The 19852-nt window shown below is 32.7% G+C and overlaps 1 protein-coding gene across 1 annotated transcript in view; it reads left to right on the top strand.

Annotated features, from left to right (window-relative positions):
* LOC111612767 (protein JBTS17-like) overlaps positions 1–17726 on the top strand; it is a 38758-nt gene extending 21032 nt beyond the window's left edge. The window contains exons 10-12 of the mRNA XM_023354022.1: positions 2846–3181; positions 9856–10060; positions 17570–17726. Of these exons, the coding sequence (XP_023209790.1) occupies positions 2846–3181; positions 9856–10060; positions 17570–17726 (698 nt within the window). The remainder of the gene's footprint in view (positions 1–2845; positions 3182–9855; positions 10061–17569) is intronic.
* The last annotated feature ends 2126 nt before the right edge of the window (positions 17727–19852 follow it).

Below are 19852 nucleotides of genomic sequence, written 5' to 3'. Positions count from 1 at the left end.
AGAGCATTGATTATCCAACCCCCGATTAACTGTCACATCGGTTAACCATCGTTCTAGTCGGCTAATTTCAAATGTCCGCTAGTGATGTGGCATTACAATATTTGGCTATATCTTGGCTACTTTAATATTATTTTTGTTAAATATTTGCATGTTTTAGCTGGCATCAACGGCTTGACCATTGAAGGGAGGCCAATATTTAAACGAGACTTAATTTTCTAATTATGAGTGGGTTGTTTGTTTCGTGAGCAATAAAATAATTTAAAAATAATTTTTAATAATACAATAGCGACAATTATTATTTAAAAAAAAATTTGTTAGGCTTAACATTGACGAAAATTCAATGCGAAGTTGCTTAATAGCAATATACTAATAAACTAATTACATGGGATATACTAATATCCTAATATACTATACTAATAATGTATTTTTTTCCTTCTTTTCGGTTATCCAATTTTTCAGTTATCCAACCAACCTGAGTCCCCAATTGAGTCAGATAATTGATGCTCTACTGTATAGGTAAATATATTTATTTATAAACTTATATTCTATGCTATATGCTATACTATGTCATAAAACAAAGCCATTATATCATTAAAACTGAATTCAGATTATTTATTAAAGACCATAAAAACTTAATACATTTACTTATTAGTGTTATTCAAAATAATCTGTACACATTTATATAGAAACATATCTTAATAATATCAATGACATTGAACAATAAAAAAGTAGCTGATGGTCTAAATATTTTTTTATACTTAATTGAAAATTTCAATGTTAAATTAATGCTTTGTAGAGTCTTTTCTCATTTATACATTATTCAATTCACCATCATTTTTATTTCCAAGAACTTTTAGACAATAAGGTCCATTATCAGAGGAATTATAAACAGAATTGGAAGATGATTTCATTCTTGAACCTTGATACTCTGAGAATGAAATCTTAGTCCAAAAGTTCATAGGAGTAAATGATCCTTCACTACTATGTTGAATTGAAAGGAATTCAACAAAGTAGCAAAAGATAGTTGAGTTAGTTTATTTTTTATAGTTCATAAGTGGTAGTAACATTTGATAAATGTTAATATCTTATGTTCAATGTTTCTTTATTATGTAAAAAATGATCTGGAAAACTTGTTTGTGATTTTCTTTTTGTTGTTTTTTAAAGCTAATTTATTCTTCTATTTTAAATGTCAAATTTGAAAAATGTTATTATAATATAAAACCAAAGTATTAAAGCAGTATGGCATAAATTACTGCTGGATTTTCTAAACTTGCATTTCATAATAAGGATGAATGATAAAAATATAGATTTTTCAAAATATTTGCCTATATTGAAATAAGTTGTTAATTATTTTATTATGTTATGATAAAAAGCTTTGAAATAATTAGAAAGATATACAGGTAGGCCTCCTACAACGCGGTACCTTTACAACGCGTTTTCGCTCCAACGCGGTTGGAAAAATGCAGAAATTTTCTTACAACGCGGTACTTCTACAACGTGGTTTACGATATTTAGAAACGAACAGAAAAATCACAACGGATCACGTAATATGTGCCGCAGTTTGGTGTACAGAGCTAAATGTTCTCAAAAACGGCTGTTTGTCCACATTGACGTGTTATTCTCATGAAAGTTTCAGGGGAAGACCAGTATCTAGACAGTGTGCATCAGTTACCATAAACACTCAAATATATCACTGAATTTTCAATAATTTATACTCTTTCAATAGGTAGGACCGCAAAAATGGTCCAAAATACAGTATAAACTTCTATTGGGTGTATATTTTTAACAACATAGTGAAGGGAAGTTACTTTTTGCGATTTTTATTGTCCACAAAACTGCTTGAAAAAATTTTAGCTATAACAATGTCGAATGAAAAGAAAGGACCGTTGTTAGAAAGGAAATTTATTAATATATCTCTTCAAACAAAGATAGAAATTTTGGATCGAATTAAAAATCAGGAGCAGATAGCTGATATTGGTAGGCATTTTAATTTAAATGAGTCAACTATTCAGTCGATTAAGCAATAAGAAGAAAAGATTAGGAATTCAGTTGCATCTGGATCATCTATTCTTGCGAAAAATGTTGCTCGTCTGAGAGCACCTATAATGAAAACAAAAATGGAACAAACGCTAATATTATGGGTAGAAGATATGAACAAGAAACGGTTGCCTTTAAATAAAAGTGTACTTAAACACAAAGCCTTAAAAATATTTGATTATTTAAAAAAAATGGGACAGTTGTCGGCTGATGAAATCAGTGTTAAATTCATGACTAGCAATAGCTGGTTTGAAAAATTCAAAAAATGCCATTAAAACATGAAGTTTTTCTCTTTTTAGAACCGAATCCCAGTTTTTGCATTAAGTTGGTGTCTCCTATAACGTGATTTCCCACAACGCAGTATTTTCAAGGAACGTATCTACTGTGTTGTAGGAGGCCTACCCGTATAGTTATGGATTTTGAAATGTTGAAAAATTTGTTGAAATAAATTTCAAAATGTTGGTTGATTAATTTGATTACAATAGCTCAAAAACTCTGTAAACTCTGCTGTGCCAAAATTTAAAATGAATACTTAGAATTAATTTAAATATTTCCAAAAGAATATTGAAGTAATTTTTTACATACAAACTATTTGCAAATTAAAACAATTCTTATTTTAGGTATATTAATTATTAATTCAAATATTTTAAATATATTTTATTCTTTTAAGTTTAAATTTTTATTAATTTATTAAATGACATTTAATAATTTTTAAAATATTATTATTTATTATGAGAAATGAAAGATGATAAATATTTTTAATTTCTATTCTTTGATTTAATTTTTAAAATTATTATAATAATTACAGAATTAAAAGACAATCTCAGCAAAAAAAAGTTATCTCTCAATGGTCATAGAGTTATTTATTGCATGATATTACATGGAAGACTAGGGAAGTCTATAGAATTCATTTGTAAATTGCTTTCATACAAAGGGCTAATTAATCAGTCTGATATGCCAGAAGATAATATAGATCAACATGAAATTACAAATGGATTTGATGGTATAAAAAATGTTGCTGTTCGAAAGGTGATAAAGTCATTTGCTCGAATCATAGCTGCTTACTTCTCAGAGAAAGAAATCTATCTTCCTTATTTGTGTACTATAAAAAGCATTCCTTCACTTTTAGAAGTTGAAGAGAAAGGTAAATAAATAAATATACAGTATATATATCAAGACCTTTGGAAGATTTTATGTAGCTGATTGTTGGTAGTGTGTAGGTTAGTCAGTTCAGTGGACCACCAAGGGTTACTTCTTTTGCGAAGGTTCCGTTTGGGGATAAATGTATGGAGGCTGCAGTGATGACAGTGATGTTGTGCTCAATCTGAGACTTGGCGACATAGGGGTCTTCGGAAAAATGGCTATGAAGATTAGTTTCAAGGTGCTTCTACATGCCAGTCCAGTTAGCATTGCTGAGAGAGAATTTGAGACGAGGGACAGAGACAGGGAGAAGCCCGTTGTCATCAGTGATAAGATTAAAGCTGATGAGGACATGTTCACTCAAACTATCTTCATCCATGACCCTCCAATTTGTGATCTTGGTAAAGAGGCCGCTGCTACAAGCGGCGATGTCAATCCAACTCCTGACTCGTTGAGAGGTAAAGCTTGGAGGAGAGAAGGGATTGTTCATTATGAGAAGGTTGTTGCGTGTGAAGAGTTCTTCCAGAAGTTTGCCTCGTTCGTCAAGTCGATTGCCACCCCAGGCATGCGAGTGTGCATTCGAATCTCCAGCAATGACGATAAAGCAGTTGTGAAAATTGTCAATAATATCTTGGAGCCGGTCAATGTAACTGCGTGAATCTGCATCACCAGGGAAGTAAATGTTGAGTATGATGATCCTGGTGTTGTTGAGAAGAATCTCAGAAGTAATGATGTGTTGGCTGCTGTAGCATTTGTGATGCATAATTGAGATGTCCGTATTGGGTACGAGAGTTATGGCCCAGGGATAGTGGTCCATGCCTTTAATAATAGGGCAGGCGGAGGGCAGACAGGCAGGCACGTTCCTGCGGCAGTAGGGCTCTTGGACCAGTACAATATCATAATCAATAACCTTATTGCTAAGAAGGGAGGAGGCAGAGATACCTCTACCCAGATTGAGCTGCGAAAAATAAAGACTGTTTTGACTAATTTGGTCCATAATCAGTCTGTGAAATTATATTGGCCTTGATTCTCTGGTACAACGGGTAAGAGCTGTCCCATGCATTATGGTTATGGTCTGAGATACCTTTAACTTTCTTGCAGTTGCAACAGATGGGTTCAATGTTGGAGTTGGGTATTCTCTCGGGATGGTCACCAGTGCAATGACTACACATAAATTGCTGTTGAGGGCAATCTTTGGTTAAGTGATTATAACCACAACATCTGTAGCATTGTTTGACTGGGTGGAAGTCTACGGTCCTACATCATGTCCATTCGATGTTCACTCTTCCCATGCTTAGAATGATTCTCCTCAGATCTGGTGAGACCTCGGCAACCCAGTTGTGGTAAGCTGTGTATTTTTTGCCAAGAGTAAATTTCAGATGAAATTGCTGCCTAAATTCCTCTATGGTAAAGTTACTACTAATCTGACTATTCTGGCAATGAATTAAATCAGGAAGATCTTCCTTCTCGATATCTTTGTTAATGAAGTACAGTATGATGTGAGGCCATCTTTTGCGTGGTCTGTGAGTGATGAGGTCAGGTAAGCATTCATCTATGCAGTGCACCAGGGTGTCTGCATCACCATGTCGTCCCAGTTCAATGGCCAGTCCTCCACTTCCAATGCTACAAATACAATCAACACCTATGTTTATGTTTGATGGTTTAATCTTGCTTTGTATCAATTTGCGTAAGTTGTCACTGTTGGTGGATTGATCCTTGCTATAGACCAAAACAACTTCCTTTGGTGGAGATGGCTTGATAAGTGTCCTATTTTTTGGTTTGCTCAACTTAACTACCGAGCTGTAAAGAGGGAGGGGCAGGAGTGTCCTGTCGAGATGATAATTTGTCTTCATTCTCCTTGAGTTTTTTAAGAATATCTTGTTGGGTACATTGGAGACTTGCTGTGTCAGTTGCCTTTGTCAGATCTTCCCTGGTAGCAAGAGAGGCAAGCCTCTGTTCAAGAGGTTTGGTTAATCCATTGGTTTTGAGGGTGTCAATAGCCAGATCAATAATTTTGGTTGGTTAAGTGTAGGGAATTCGATCCCGGTCCTTATTTCTAATCCCGGGATTTCGGGATTATACTTATTCAATCCCGGGATCCCGGGATTATTTCGGTATTGAGTGTTAATAAAAAATAAGAAAATCTTACAGAAATCAAAAATCAAAATTTAGACAAAAATCAATGTATTTTACGGTATACACTTAGTTAATTTAATCACTCTAACTAATCAGACTTAGAGTCAGACTAACCACACTTAAAATCACTGTTTCATGTTAAATTTATTCTTTTTTAAGCATCACTGACATCTCTTTAAACTCACATAAATTGAAAAAACCTTTATGTAACAAACTATGCAAATAAACCTTGAAAATTAACAAAAATCTCTCTTAACATCGATTAAATAGACTACTTTCATATAACAACCTAGTAAGTAGGTAGTAAAGTAAGTTTCTTAGCAAAAAGTATTTAAAAATAATATTAATCCGTCACATTTTTCTTAAATATAAAGAACACTAATCTAATAGGAACATTCTAATTTGAATTGCGAAAATATGATCTGAGAAATAACAACGCATCCAGTGTCTCATCACCAAGTCTGCTTCTCAATTTGTTGCACATGTATGCAGCTGATGAGAAAACGCGTTTAGGTTTGATGGAAGTTGGAGGAATCGTTAGTAAATACTTATAAGCTTCGAGGACACGGGGAGGATGGAAGAAAACAGTCCGGTCGACACGGATTGGGATTGTAGGAGTAAAGGCTACAATCCCGATTGTTTCGATCATTGTAAGCATGTCTTTCTAAAAATAAACGCGTTAATTTTGTAAATTCGGTCTCTGTGTGAGTCTCTCAGCGTCCAGCAAACCACTACCCCGAAACATAAAAAGACTTTCTCGCATCATCCTGACAGATCGTGGGCAAGGCGAGGGTCGTGACCTTTTCACCTAAGGTCGATCCCCCTAAGCGAGAGGCGTCGGGTCTATATTAACTACACTGGCAAAACAAGATGGCTGACACATTGACAGGTAAAACGCACTGAGTAGTGCTCTCGACTGCACCAGAAAATCGATTGGCGCCCGCGAAAATTCAAAAGTACAAAAATGAAGTATATTACCAAGTAACCCAGTGAGAACTGCTTGCCTATCATTTTAGTTGAAAATACAAGAAGTTTTATTACAAGCAAGCATCGCAAGCCCGCTAGGTTAATTTCTGCTGCTTGCTTGGAATAAAATTTCTTGTATTTTATATCAAAATGATAGGCAAGCAATTCTGTTAAAAGCACTGGCACTGAACGTTTCGCTTCATGCAGTCTATTTTGCAACTTTTTTTAAAATGATGTCAATCCCGAAAATCTCGGGATTAGGAAAACTTAATCCCGAAAATTTTGGGACTGAAAAGTGGTCGGGATCCCGATTTTCGAGATCCCGGGATCAAATCCTCTAGTTAAGTGGCAAAGGGGCTCTTTGGCTCCCAGTTTACTGTTATAATTGCTACTACAGTAGTCCTTAAAGAAGTTGGTGAGCTTCACTCCTAAATCCTTCGATGATGTTGGAATTCATTATGCGAAGTAGTAAGCCACCAGCCAGGGAGAGTGTATAGTGTAGAGTGTAAGAGTAAACAATGGCACAATGCCAAGTGGCTCACCACTGCCAGACTGTTGTCTAACAGCACAGATGGGAAGAAGTCTGGCTGGCAGATGGGAGAAAAGTACAAAAAATATACTCAACCGAGGAAGCAATCAGAGGGAGAGATAGTGCGTTGTGAAGTTGTAGTGTGCAAGATCCACTAAACACTTGCAGGATAGCGTGACCACAGGAGTTCCTCAGTAGGCAGCAGGGGCAAAATCCAAGAGTCCACCTGCAGAGATGAGAACCAAGTAGAAATCGGTGAGAGTGTAGAAGGAGTGCGTCGTCCACTAGATCACACTAGATCAGACTACCACACAGTTACCAAAATCAGGTGACTGATGCTACATGTCAATGCTCCAAGCCACACTAGAGATGTCTATGGCAGGTGTTGAGTAAGGGTCCTTGCTGATGGGTGGATGGCCAAGCAAGCTTGGCCTGTGGTGACACAGTTCAAGCTGCTTCAAAGCTGGCAGGTTTGGTCTCCTCGGGCAGACCAGCTAGCTGGGAAGACTGGTCACTATTGGGTCTTCCAAAAACAAAAAAATAGACAAAGTTACTCACAAAATGGATGCCACTATTTGTAGTTTTTCAACTGGTGGAAGATGGTGGTCTACAGTTGTCTTCTTCTCCCAGAACACAGTTCTATCGAGAAATCCAAGATGGATGCCTCAAAACTCCTAACCCTTTCTATTTAAATTAAGCTAAAAAGTTAGGCTTAGCGGTGCTAAGCCTAACCACTGCCCTAACCCTAACTTAACACTATTTTCCTATACCTAAGTATAGAAAGAATAGAGCTAACCCTAAAACTAGGCTTAGGAACTAAAAACTTACAAATTTTGCAGGAGAGAAGCAAAAACACGTCTGTCCTTCACGAAGTCTAGACTCAGAATAGTTGAAAGGGTCAATCAGGATATACAAAATATGTTAACTGCATGGATGAATGATAACAATACAAATAAATGGTCAATGGTTTGCCCTTTGTACAATTTGCCAAGAACACTACATATCACGAAGGAATATGCCAAAGTCCATATGAAGCCATGTTTGGCGTTAACCAAAAAAAAGGCATAGCATCGTCATCTTTGCCTGGCAAACAAATCGCAAATATTGAAACCAAAGAACAGCTCGAAGAAATTGTTAATACTTTTGAAGGAAATTTGAGCAGTGGCCATAATGAATACTATATTCCAAAGGAAAATGTTGAAGAGGAACTGCAACCCACCACGTCTTCATATCAAGCCCTGACTGACTGAACAACACGAAGTTATTTCTATAAAAAGAGCGGCCGTGAAAGAGAATCTTCTATTGTAAGCAATGAAAATCTTACAATATCCTCAAAAAGAAAATTTCCTTCTGCTCAAATTGGTGATACTGTACGAATACAAGTCCCTGATGTCAACCGCGGCTGTACAGATGCCCGAAATGTGTTGATGGTTGTTGTTGGAATAGAAGACTCCAACTTTTATAAATTAGCAAACAAAAATGGTACCCTCAAGCAGCTTTATACCCATAATCAGTTTGTAATTTGTAAAGAAAAGTTACTTCCCATAGATGAGATTTCTTCTCAAGAAATATCGCCGAGAAAAGAGGCTGCAGATAATTTGAAAAGTGGAGGGCAAGACTATACATGCTGTCATTGCAAAAAGAAGTGTTCCACAAATAAATACAGTTGTAAAAGCAAGGAACTCTTGTGAAATTCAAAGTGTCATAACAGTTTAAGTTGTTGCAATAAATAAGATTGTATAACGTTAATCACATAATATATGTGTAAGTTTACTATTGCTTATTATTTTTCTTTTCTGATTAAGAATGTACTGTTTGTTTTAAGTTCAACAATTTATTTACATGTGCTGTTACTTAAGTTTGCTCCTATTTTGACATATTAAAAAGTTGCATTTTTGACTTAATGTAAAAAAAATATTTTCATTCAACATTCACCATCAGTGCATGCTGAATATTGACGTTTGCCAGCGTAAATGAGAAATAATGATATTTAGCACTATTTCTTACATACATGAAATGACTGTGTGAATGCTGACATTCACCAGAGAATCTCAACATTTGCCACATATCGGTCTTTCACAGTTACATATCTATATATATAATTGAGACTAGTTGATAATAATAATAATAATAATAAGCACAGAGCCCAAACGGTTAGGAGTTGAAAGTTGAAATTTGGTACACAGTTAGGGTATGTCACGAAAACGCACACCAAGAAGGGATTTTTCGAAATTCCCCTGGAGGAGAGGGACAGGATTAAGGTTTAACACTTCCATCAACAATGGAAGTGTTAAGTAACAATGGAAGTTTTAAGTAACAATGGAATTGTTAAGAGAAAGCGACGTGCAAGATGCAGATGCTTCATTTTTGCGGGAAATCAAACATATTTTTAGACCCATCTAAAAATTCTCTAATCAGTCTGGAAACAGGGTGACCCAATTCTTGCATTCTGTGAAAACGGGTAAGGTTGACTATAACGTAATAATGTTAATCTTCCCTATCGTTACTTTTGCCCGAGCAACACCGGGCCTACCTGCTAGTATATATATAAAAGAATAGATAAGATAGATTCTTTATATCAACTTTTGTAAATGCCGTCTGTTTTAAGAATCTAAAGAATAATAACTTTATAACTTTCTTTTAATTTGACAATTTTCTTTTAGTACTTTTAAAATTTAAGTTTTTTTAAATTAAACATGGTTCATAACTCTCTACAATTTGAATTTCCTATAAGTATAAGAAATCTATTTCTACTTAAATATTTCAGGTCAATTAATAGTGAGTGAGCAAGGCCAAAACAGCTTATATAAGATATATTAATAGATATTCAGACATATATACACCATTTCAATCTTCACTTATAATTCTGGATGTTGAATAAAATTATACTTTGTTTTATTTATAAAAAAATTTTGTTTTATTGTTATGTATTCTCAGATAGATAAGAGAAACTTTACTTAAATATGAACAATATTTGATAAATAAATAGCTATTAAGTATTTATATCATAATAATATATATTCATTACATATTTATGAATTTTTCAGGTGGTAATTATCATATCATTAATCAAGTTGATATCACAAATCAAATTTCAAACCAGAGACTTTTTAACATTTTAACACCAAGTGCTATATTAGAATTGTTATTAATTGTTGGATTATGGAATGAAACAATTTGGTTTCTCTTGCAATTAGGAGATTGGAGAATTGCTTATTGTTTTGCTCATTTATACAGATATCTTCCTGAAAGGTATGTAGTAATTATGTATATGCATTTTTGATTACTTATATTAATTTTAAAGTAATAAGTAATTACTTAGTTATAGTAAATTTTGAACTTTTACAAATATAAATGCTTGCAGAATGTGCAGAATGCATTTCATATTCAGGAAGCTCTTTTACAATAAAGCTCTGACTTTAATCTGATAGAATATAAAGTATTGAGCTAATATTAACATTTAGAATAGTAGAAAAATAATATCTATTCTTTTAATAGATATTAATCTTGAAACATATGTTTTATATTATGATGAACTTCTCAAATTAATTAACTAGTGTGAGGCCGGGACCACACCCCTGGACGGAAACTGGCTGTCGAGCTAAAGTCAATATATCGGTGACTTATTACGTGAATAGGACTGGTGTGACCAAGGAATGGGGTGCAAGATGATATAATTGTCGCATTCCAAACCTAATTGACAGATCTGCGATCACCAATCGTGAAAACGAGAGAGGGATCGTCTGCTGGGGTAACTTTGGACGGTCACCTTACAGAGAGTTCAAAACGGGACCTGCTGACACTCCTGTAGAGGGGGTGGCGGCTTGGAGATTTGCATCTTCACCGGGACAGAAAAATAGACATTAGGTAGAATTTATGGGTCCATCATCTGGGAAAGGGCTTGACCTGACTTCGGAGGTGAAAGGCCCAGATGTGGGTGTTCAGCAACCCCGCATCCCGAATCACGTCCCTGGCAATAGACCAGGAATCAATAAAATCGAAGGGTACCCGCATTCGGACCAACCATAATCTCGGGATTTTGGAAAGAAAAAGGTTATAAAAGCCCGAAATCCCAAGGACATGGGGAGATTGCAAGCTGGAGATCGGGAACGATGATTTCAGAGAACGGATCTGGAATAATCCAGAGGACCCAGAAATCTCCCAAGAAGCGGATGGAAGTTACCGGGACTCGACTTCCCAGTGCCAATTTTTCCATCCCTCCAACCTTCAAGCCTCTACCTATGACCAATAGGAAGCAGACTCTCTCCTTCTTTTTATCTGTGCCGACCTACATCATCGGAAAACGGACAATCCGGCGAGCCCTTCTTCAGTGATGGACGCCTTTTGACCAGACACATGTAACTCATTATAAGCATGATTTTCCATACAAATAAACGTGTTAAATTTGTAAATACGGTCTCTGTGTGAGTCTCTCTGCGTCCTGCAAACCATTACCTTCATATGGAAAAGGCTTTCTCACATCATCCTTACGATATTTGCGGGCAAAGCGCATGTGTTCACCTTTAACTGAAAGGTCAGCACCTCCCCATACTGGTGTCAACTCCTCATCCTCACACTAGGGTAGTTGCACTAGTGAATGACCATATTGTCAGAAATTTGCTTAAAATAAGCACCACAGCAACAAAAACTAATCAGAAGTACTGAATTACTGAAAATCAGCTACATTTTAAAATATTCTTTCACTGGTCATTCAGAAACGCGTGATAGTGTTTGAAATATGGCAGCTTTCTTGAGATATGTGTGTAAGGTGTAATCTTGCTTGCATTGTAATAAGGTAGGAATTGTGGCAAGAATTCATATAGCAGCATTTTAAAATAATTATTTATTGATTTTCCAAAGCATTGAATAAAGAAATAGTTTTGTAGATATTTAAAGTATGGTTAGGATGCAAAAATTAATTCTAACCTTTAAAGGTGTGTAGATAAGGGGGTAGTCACTTACTGGATCTGAAAAGTGATTCTTCTCCAGTGAAGGAACACTTTGGTCATTTAATGATGATAAAGTAATATGGGTTATTTTCATTTCTGAGCACAAAATTCAAAATTTGTGAGTGCTGTTTTATACTAATGTATGAGTGAATGACCAAAAAAACCTTCTTGTACCAGTAAATGAGTAAATGGTTCAAAGTTATGTGGTCATTCTTTGCTGCAAATTAAAATGGTTTGAGATAAATGATTACAGACATTTGAATTAATTTTTATTTAGATAAATTCAAAATGGCAGATGATATAAATAAAAAGAAAAAAGCCTATGGACATTTTCAATATAGTGAAGGAGATTTATACGCAGCTGTAGGTAGAAGCAGCACGTGAAAATAAAATGAGTGCTAATAAAGCTAGCAAAAAATGTAACATTCAAAAAGAAATTTTAATAAACAAATTACATGGAAAGGTACCAATGGAGTGAAAAATGGGCAATATTAACTAAAACAGAGGAAAACAGGTTGGAAAAATGAATTATTGGGAAAGCCAAATTGGGTTTATCATGCATCCTGATGAAGTAAAAGATGCAATTCAGAAAGTTATGAAAGATATGAAACGAAAGAACCCATGTAATGATGATTGCCCAGGAAAAAATGGCTAATGCTTTTTCTAAAAAGACATCTTAATGTAGCAGCAAAGAATACAGAAGTGATATCCAAAGCTCATGCAGCAGTTTCAGAAGAGATTATAAGGAATTGGTTTTAAGAATTAAATAATTATTTGAGAGAAGAACATGCAAGTGATATTCTGCAAAATTTTTTTCATATCGTCAATGCAAATGAAACAGGGATGTTGTTTTGTTCAAAAACTGGCAAACTTCTGGACCTAAAGCATATAAGAACTTTTATAACATTGCATCAGGACCAGAAAAACAATGTATCACAGTATTGTGTAATTTTTCTGCAAGTGGCCAGTCAGTAAATCCGCAGAAAAAGTGATTCAGGATGGATGATAAGTGCCATATTCTATGAATATGTTGCAAAGGACTTTTATCCTGCCTTCTGGATAAGAATATTCAGTGTCCTGTATTGTTGCTTCTTGATGGACATAAATCCCCTATAAATGAAAAACTATAACTTTTGTGTTGAGAAAATAATTCTCCTTTTTTGTTTGTTGCCAAATGCAACTCATATTATCCAGTCTTGTGATTTTGCAATTTTTTGACCACTTAAATGTCAGAGGAGAAATGTCAGAAAATACAAACAACAATCATCAAAATCAGTTTACAAAACTAAACTTTGCAGCTTTATTATTTGAAGCTTACAAGAAAGCCTTGAAATCGGAAACAATTCAGCATGGGTTTGAAACATGTGGTTTGTTTCTTTTTGATCCCAGTAGAGTAGATTAATCAAATTGTATTTCTGTTAGGTGTAATGAATTGCTTTCTGAAAATGAACCTGATTTATCAATTAATTATGGAGAAATATATAAATGTGCACTGCAAATGATAACAAATTAAGTGGAATCTCATTTTCTATCAGATTTCAAGGAAGCCATTGCATCTGATAATAATTTTCTAAATTTATCTGATTGTTATTACAATATTGCTTATTTATGAAACACATTTTTGTATGGATTATCAAACTGATAATTTCTATAACATTGTACATATATTTTTGAATTAAAGACCGTTTCTAAAAATTAAAATTTTTATTCCAATGTCTTAATCTGAAATTACATGACTGAATTACATAAAATTGCCAACACACATATAATATACAATGGTATAAAATTGCATATAGTATCCTAGAACTCTAATTATTCATTATTACTCATTTGTGGTCATTCACTGAGACCAGCTGAGATCTTATGAGATCTTATGAGAGCCATATGGTCATTCACTGAGTGATTTTTAAATTTTAAAAGCATTATGTCACTAATTTAATAAATATTACAGAAAATTAAAAATTCATTCTTTGAATGAGTAGTGCAAGTTCTTGGTAACCAGCAATGACCATTACTTATGTTAAATGTCTGTTTGTTAAGTGATTATATAGAAATCTCTTTATCAAGGTGCTTAATCGGTCATTCACTAGTGTAACTATCCTACATAAAAGCCAAAAATTCAGAAATAAAATTTAGTAAACTGAAAATACTTAATTCAAATTAAAATTAAAGCTAAAATTATTTCACTGTTTTGTCTGTAATAATAGTTTAATTTTCTGAATATACATATAGTATGAGATTTAATGGTAGAAGTTTACTTAGGCAGTCCCAATGGTGGCACTTCCAGAATCTCAACAATGTGTGTTTTGAAGTTAATTTAGGTGTCATTGTCTTTAGTTTACAAGTTTTCTAATGTCATTTCAGTACTAGAATAATTTCCTAACATTTTATAACTGTGTTAAGAGTAGTTTAAATTTTTAGGTTCAAAAAGTTGTGTATTGTTGTGAACCATTTTTTTTTCTGAAAGTTTACAATTCATATTTTGTCATTTATTGTTGTAATGGCAGAACTTGGAAAACATCAACAATTTGCTTGGCAAAAGTGTGCTTCAAGGGATTTTTTCATTTTATAGTATCAGACTATTCTGAATTTAATTGTGACAAGAGAAATACATCAGTTGGTATATTTGCCATAAAGTTCGGTATGCAACCTGCAGATGCAGTTTGTTCGAAATGTGATGGTCATTGTAAATTAAATTATCAAAAGGATTGTGATTCTGTTTCTTTTAGATATAATAAATGCAAGATGAACAGTTTGTCATTTGAAGTAACTTTTTAACATAAATTTGGGAAAATTTCTTGGGGAACTACTTTTTCATTTATTTGGCATCTAATTTGCATAGAATGCATGTTGAGTGTCACCTGTTTGGCTGTGGGCATGAATAGTCGAACAGTTGTTGACTGGGCAAATTTCATACGACACATTATGATTGTTTCATCATCTAATTTTACTGGAACAAAAATTGGATGAACTTGGTAAGGTTGATGAGATTGTTGTGAGCAAAATGAAAAAAACTAGGAAAAGGTTCTACCTGTTTGTTCAGCATACAAGTAAGTTTTATCCAGGAGTGAGATATGTTTTAGTTTGGAAAGAGCCAGATATTGTAACTTCAGTCCTGAAAGTAAGTGCCAAATAAATCTGAAAATCATAAGAGATGTGTGTAAAAAATGTAGAAAAAGTTTCTACAATTGAAAAGGACAAAGTTATGATAGAATTGTCTGAACCATGTTTTTACTGAATAAATTGGAGAAAAGGAATTAGAAATATGTCAACAGTCAGTGAAAGATTATTTCTTTAAATGCCAGTGTAGTAAGTAGCTGCACTAGTTGCCATCTTGTTTGTAGGCATTGCATTCACAAACAAGATGGCAACTGGAAGTGCCACCATTGTGACTACATATGTAAACTTTTACTGATTTAATATATTTGTGAAGATTGAAAATAGTTGATATCTTTAATTGTTTAATGCTAATACAGTAGAACCCTTCTAATCTGTCACCTTTGGGACTGGGGGTATGGCCAAAACCAGTGGTGATATTCAGCGGGTTCGCACAGGTTCGGCCGAACCCGTTGTTACCATTTTCAAAGTTTTCTGAACCCGTTGTTAACATTTTCAAAGTTTTCCAAACCTTTTTTAATTAAACACATGTAACATTTCTCAGTGGTTTTGTTCCTTTTAAAAAATATATTAAAATATATGTATTATACTCTGTAACACTACTAAACTAGAGCCTTATACCCCATTCGCCTTGGTGTGACCTCCCTTGACAGTTTCAATCAAGATTGAAACGGTCGAGGGAGGGAGATTGAAACGGTCGATTGAAACGAGGTTCAATCGCGGTCGACTCAAGAGAGTTCTTGAAACTAGATCCAGGGGTCGTATTCTGGTCACCGTCTCTTGTCTCTCACAAGACGGTCTCTGATTTGGATTAGCCAATCAGCGACCAGCTTGTGAGAGACAAGCCGGTGACCAGAATACGACCCCAGTATAAGAGAGATCCCACAATCCCACGCGCGCGAGAAAATAAAAGATATATATATATGTATTTTTTTTTTTTTTTTTTTTTTTTTTTTTTTTTTTTTTTTTTTTTTTTTTTTTTTTTTTTTTTTTTTNCGCGCGGGAAAAAATTTTTGAAAAAATTTGGAGACTTAAAAAACATTCCAAAAAGCCAAAAAAACAAAACTTTTAGGGGGACCAAACGCCCGAGTTTTATGTAACGCTATGTAACTTGCCCGAGATATCTCGGGCTTGGGGTTAGGTTAAGGAAAAAGTTTCTGTTAGCGAACCCTTTGTTAAATATTTCGAATATCACCACTGGTCAGAATGCAAAAAAGGTCGGATTATCAGAAAAAAGTAAAATAAACAATCTTCCCCTTTGTCCAGTCTTTGTAGCACTGCTAATTTTTCATTTAATGAAAGAGTAACGTGTTTACGTTTCACTCCTGACATGTTGAAAACACATACAAAACTGTACATGTACACACAATGTAAAACATATATTGTAACGAACACAGAAAAACGCCAAGGACGGTGAGTCACCGACGAGTCAGGACAAGTTTCTCGACTCTGACCACGGTCGGATTAACCGGAGTGACGGACTAGCCGAGGGCAGACTAGAGGGGTTCTACTGTATAGAAAATATAACAAAACTGCTTAGCCAAATACTATTTATTAATAGAAATGTTTTCAATCTCTTTTCAGATCATTAGCTTACATTACTACATTCAAACAAAGAATGGCAGTTGCAAATACACATGATCAAATTAGATTCAAATATAAAATATACCTTACCAATAAAATAGAACATAACATTCAAATAGAAAAATTTGTTGTAGTTTAACATTCCAAAATGAAATAGGCAACATACCATAGTAGAACTCCAAATTTAAAATAAAAATAAAAGTTAAATGTAAGAAAATAAAATAAAAGCTATCAAAATGTAAATTATTACCTTCAACAGGCTCAACCAGCAATATTTAACATAAGTGAATGTGAATTATAATATAATGGTATAATGATGTGAAATTTTTTTATAATGGTGCCAGTGTGGTCAGAATTAGTTCATATAAAATAATAAAACATTAAATAACTGAAATCTTTTTAATTTTATAGAACTGAAATGTAGTTTGAAATATTCAGGAGCAGTTGATATCTGTAAAAATCTCGAAGACAGTTTTATGCAAATTAGTCATGACTGATAGATTTCATTTCTGAAAAATTTCAAAAATTTGATTATTTCCACCATCAATCATAACATAAAAATAAAGAATAATATTTTTCTATGGAATTGCTATAAATTTATATTATTAAAAAATTTTAATACTATCAATCATAAATTTGAACAAAATTTCTTTTATATTAAGAAATTTGAAAAATGAGAAATATTTGCAATATTTCTCATTTTTTAATATTTGCAATTCCTTGTTCATTAATATGCAATAAGATGCATATTAATGAACAAGGAATTGCTACAATATCCATATTTTAATTTTGTTGTATAACATAGACTGGAAAAAATTGAATTTAGAATTATTTCTTGTGTAGTTCACAAATCTTTCAAAACATACCAGAGTAGTCATCATTTGAAAGGTTTTTTAAGTTTTAAGAAAGAAACATATATAGATTTTTAATTAGTTTTTAATGGCAATTCTACTATAGAATATCATAAATACAGTTTTAGAAAATATTTAAAATTCATTTGTTATATTTTAAAGATTTTGAGTGTTATGTGAAAACATTGTTTTATATTTTTATGTATTCTAAAGTCTATTTAAATGTTATTAAATAAATTTTATACTTTTCTATTATTTAGTTACAAATCAAAACATCCTCTCCAGTATGATTTTTTACCTGATGTTATTTTGATCACAAAATTGAAAAAAATTTTGCATATCAAAAATACATATAAATGTGAAGAAATAGAAAATTTTAAAGGTATGTTAAGTATCTTTGATATTGTTTCAAAATAATCTTCTCATAGTGACTTTTTTGTACTAAATGGTATGGAAAAATATAAATATGAATATTTATACAAAATGACCAATTATGATGTATACAAGAGTTTATTGAAGTCACTTTGAATACAGTTATTTCTTTCTTTTTCTCTTTCTTCAGCATTATTAGTTCCACTTTTTGTGGCTGTATTGCTTTTTCTTGCTTTGGCTTTGTTTTGCAACCAGATACACTTTCTGATTCAAATTCTCTTTCTTTGAGCCAGAGTATTCATCAATTCCATGTCATATTCTGTTTGGGCCTCTTTTGGTTGAATTTTGGTAACCTGTAAGATGTATGTTCAGTAAAAACTCTTAATTAAGCAATTTTTATATTTTGAATATAACAATGAGTATTAATTCTAGTGTAACAAATAATGTTAATTATTAGTGATGAGATTGTTATTTTTCTATACATGATTATGATTTTTCTATTTCAGTTTGAAAAATTTGGCTTATGAAATCTTTTTTTATTTAGAATTTTTGCCAGTTTTAATAGACAGGAATGCAACTCATTTGTGTACTCAATTTTTATTGGGCATACAAATGTTAATTAAAAAATAACATCTATGTGCATCTATCATAGATGGATATTTAATGTGGAGGGTTGGAGAAATTAGAGGTAACAGCCAGCATGGTGGAGTCAGTAAACAAATAGTCTGACTCCAACTGGCAAACTTGAAATGTGCAACTCCAACACCCACTTTTCCTTTTTTATACTGTCACACTAGTATTCCTATTATAAGAAAGATATCTCTGAATATCTGAATATTTTTATCTGAAATTTCTCTACTACTAAAATTAGTAGTAAAATTTATGGTGAAAATCAAAAAATTGATATAATGAATTTATATTGCCAAAGCTTTTGAGTACATAAAGAAACATTTTACATTTTAATCAGCCAAAGGAACTTCACTTTTATTAGTTAATTATCAAAAATTGATTTAAATTTAAACATTTTAAATAAAAAAATTAAATACAATAAAATGCAAAATCAAATCAAAAAATAATGATTTAACAAATATATAGTAGATTTTAAATTATGAATTTTGGAAATAAGTCTTTTTGATATCTAAACTTATTGAAGTGTCTGTTTCTAAGAAATATCTTTAGGAATTAATTTTAAAATATTTTTCATACTTTACATTTTACCAATAGTAAAATTCAAGGTTGGAGTCACTAGTCATAAAAATTTTACCAATTCTGACTCCAACTTTGCTCTAAAACATTCAATTCTGGTGACTATAACTCCAACTTGACAACACTAGACTAATAGCCACTGGTGGTTGATATCAACAGATGTTGGATTTGGTAAAAATTTATGAAATCCAGTTAATGAAAATTGTTAAGCATATATAGGAGTTAATAGCAGCAGTACTTTTTGCACTCTTGTTTAAAAGGATTAATATCTAAAACTTATTATAATTTTTTTGGTTAAGCATGCAATCTCCACCAGAAGTCATAAAAAACATAATTCTTTTTATATGGGAAAATCTTATCCTAAAATTCTTGAAAATTGAAGTAGATAGAACCAACAGTTTTTATGAATTTTTAAAATTGTAGGAAATTTATAAAAAAATTTATAAAAAAACGAATTTGATTTTCAAAATTTTAAACTGTATGCTAATAGAAGAATTAAAAGGATTCTAATCCAAAATACTGTTTGGTTCTATCTACTTCCATTTTCAAGAGATTTGGAAAAGGATTTTCCCATAAAAGAAAGAATTACATTTTTAATGCTGTCTGCTGGAAATCATGTGCATAACCACAGAGGTTACAGTCAGCCTTAACATTTAAAGCACTGGTTAAAACAGATATCAGTAACTGATGATAATTGCATGTTATCAGTCACATGAAAAGACAGATTAAAAATGCCTATTTTCTTTATAATGATGATAATATAACTAAATTCTGATTATAATAACTGAAATTTTTATAGTGTGTTTAAACTATTTAAATGTGTGTTATATAATGTTATTGGAATTAGCAAGTTCAAAAAACATATAACTGACTGATTGAACATTATATGGTATGACTAATAAAAATATCTGTGAATTAGTAAAAACAGATTCACAGATATTTTAGATAATCGAGGTTCTACTGTA

Source organism: Centruroides sculpturatus, unplaced genomic scaffold, assembly GCF_000671375.1.
Source record: "Centruroides sculpturatus isolate CEXI.00-Female unplaced genomic scaffold, Cexi_2.0 scaffold112, whole genome shotgun sequence".
Lineage (NCBI taxonomy): Eukaryota > Metazoa > Arthropoda > Arachnida > Scorpiones > Buthidae > Centruroides > Centruroides sculpturatus.
The sequence above is the reverse complement of the archived record's forward strand: the minus strand, read 5'-3'. Positions and strand labels throughout refer to the sequence as shown.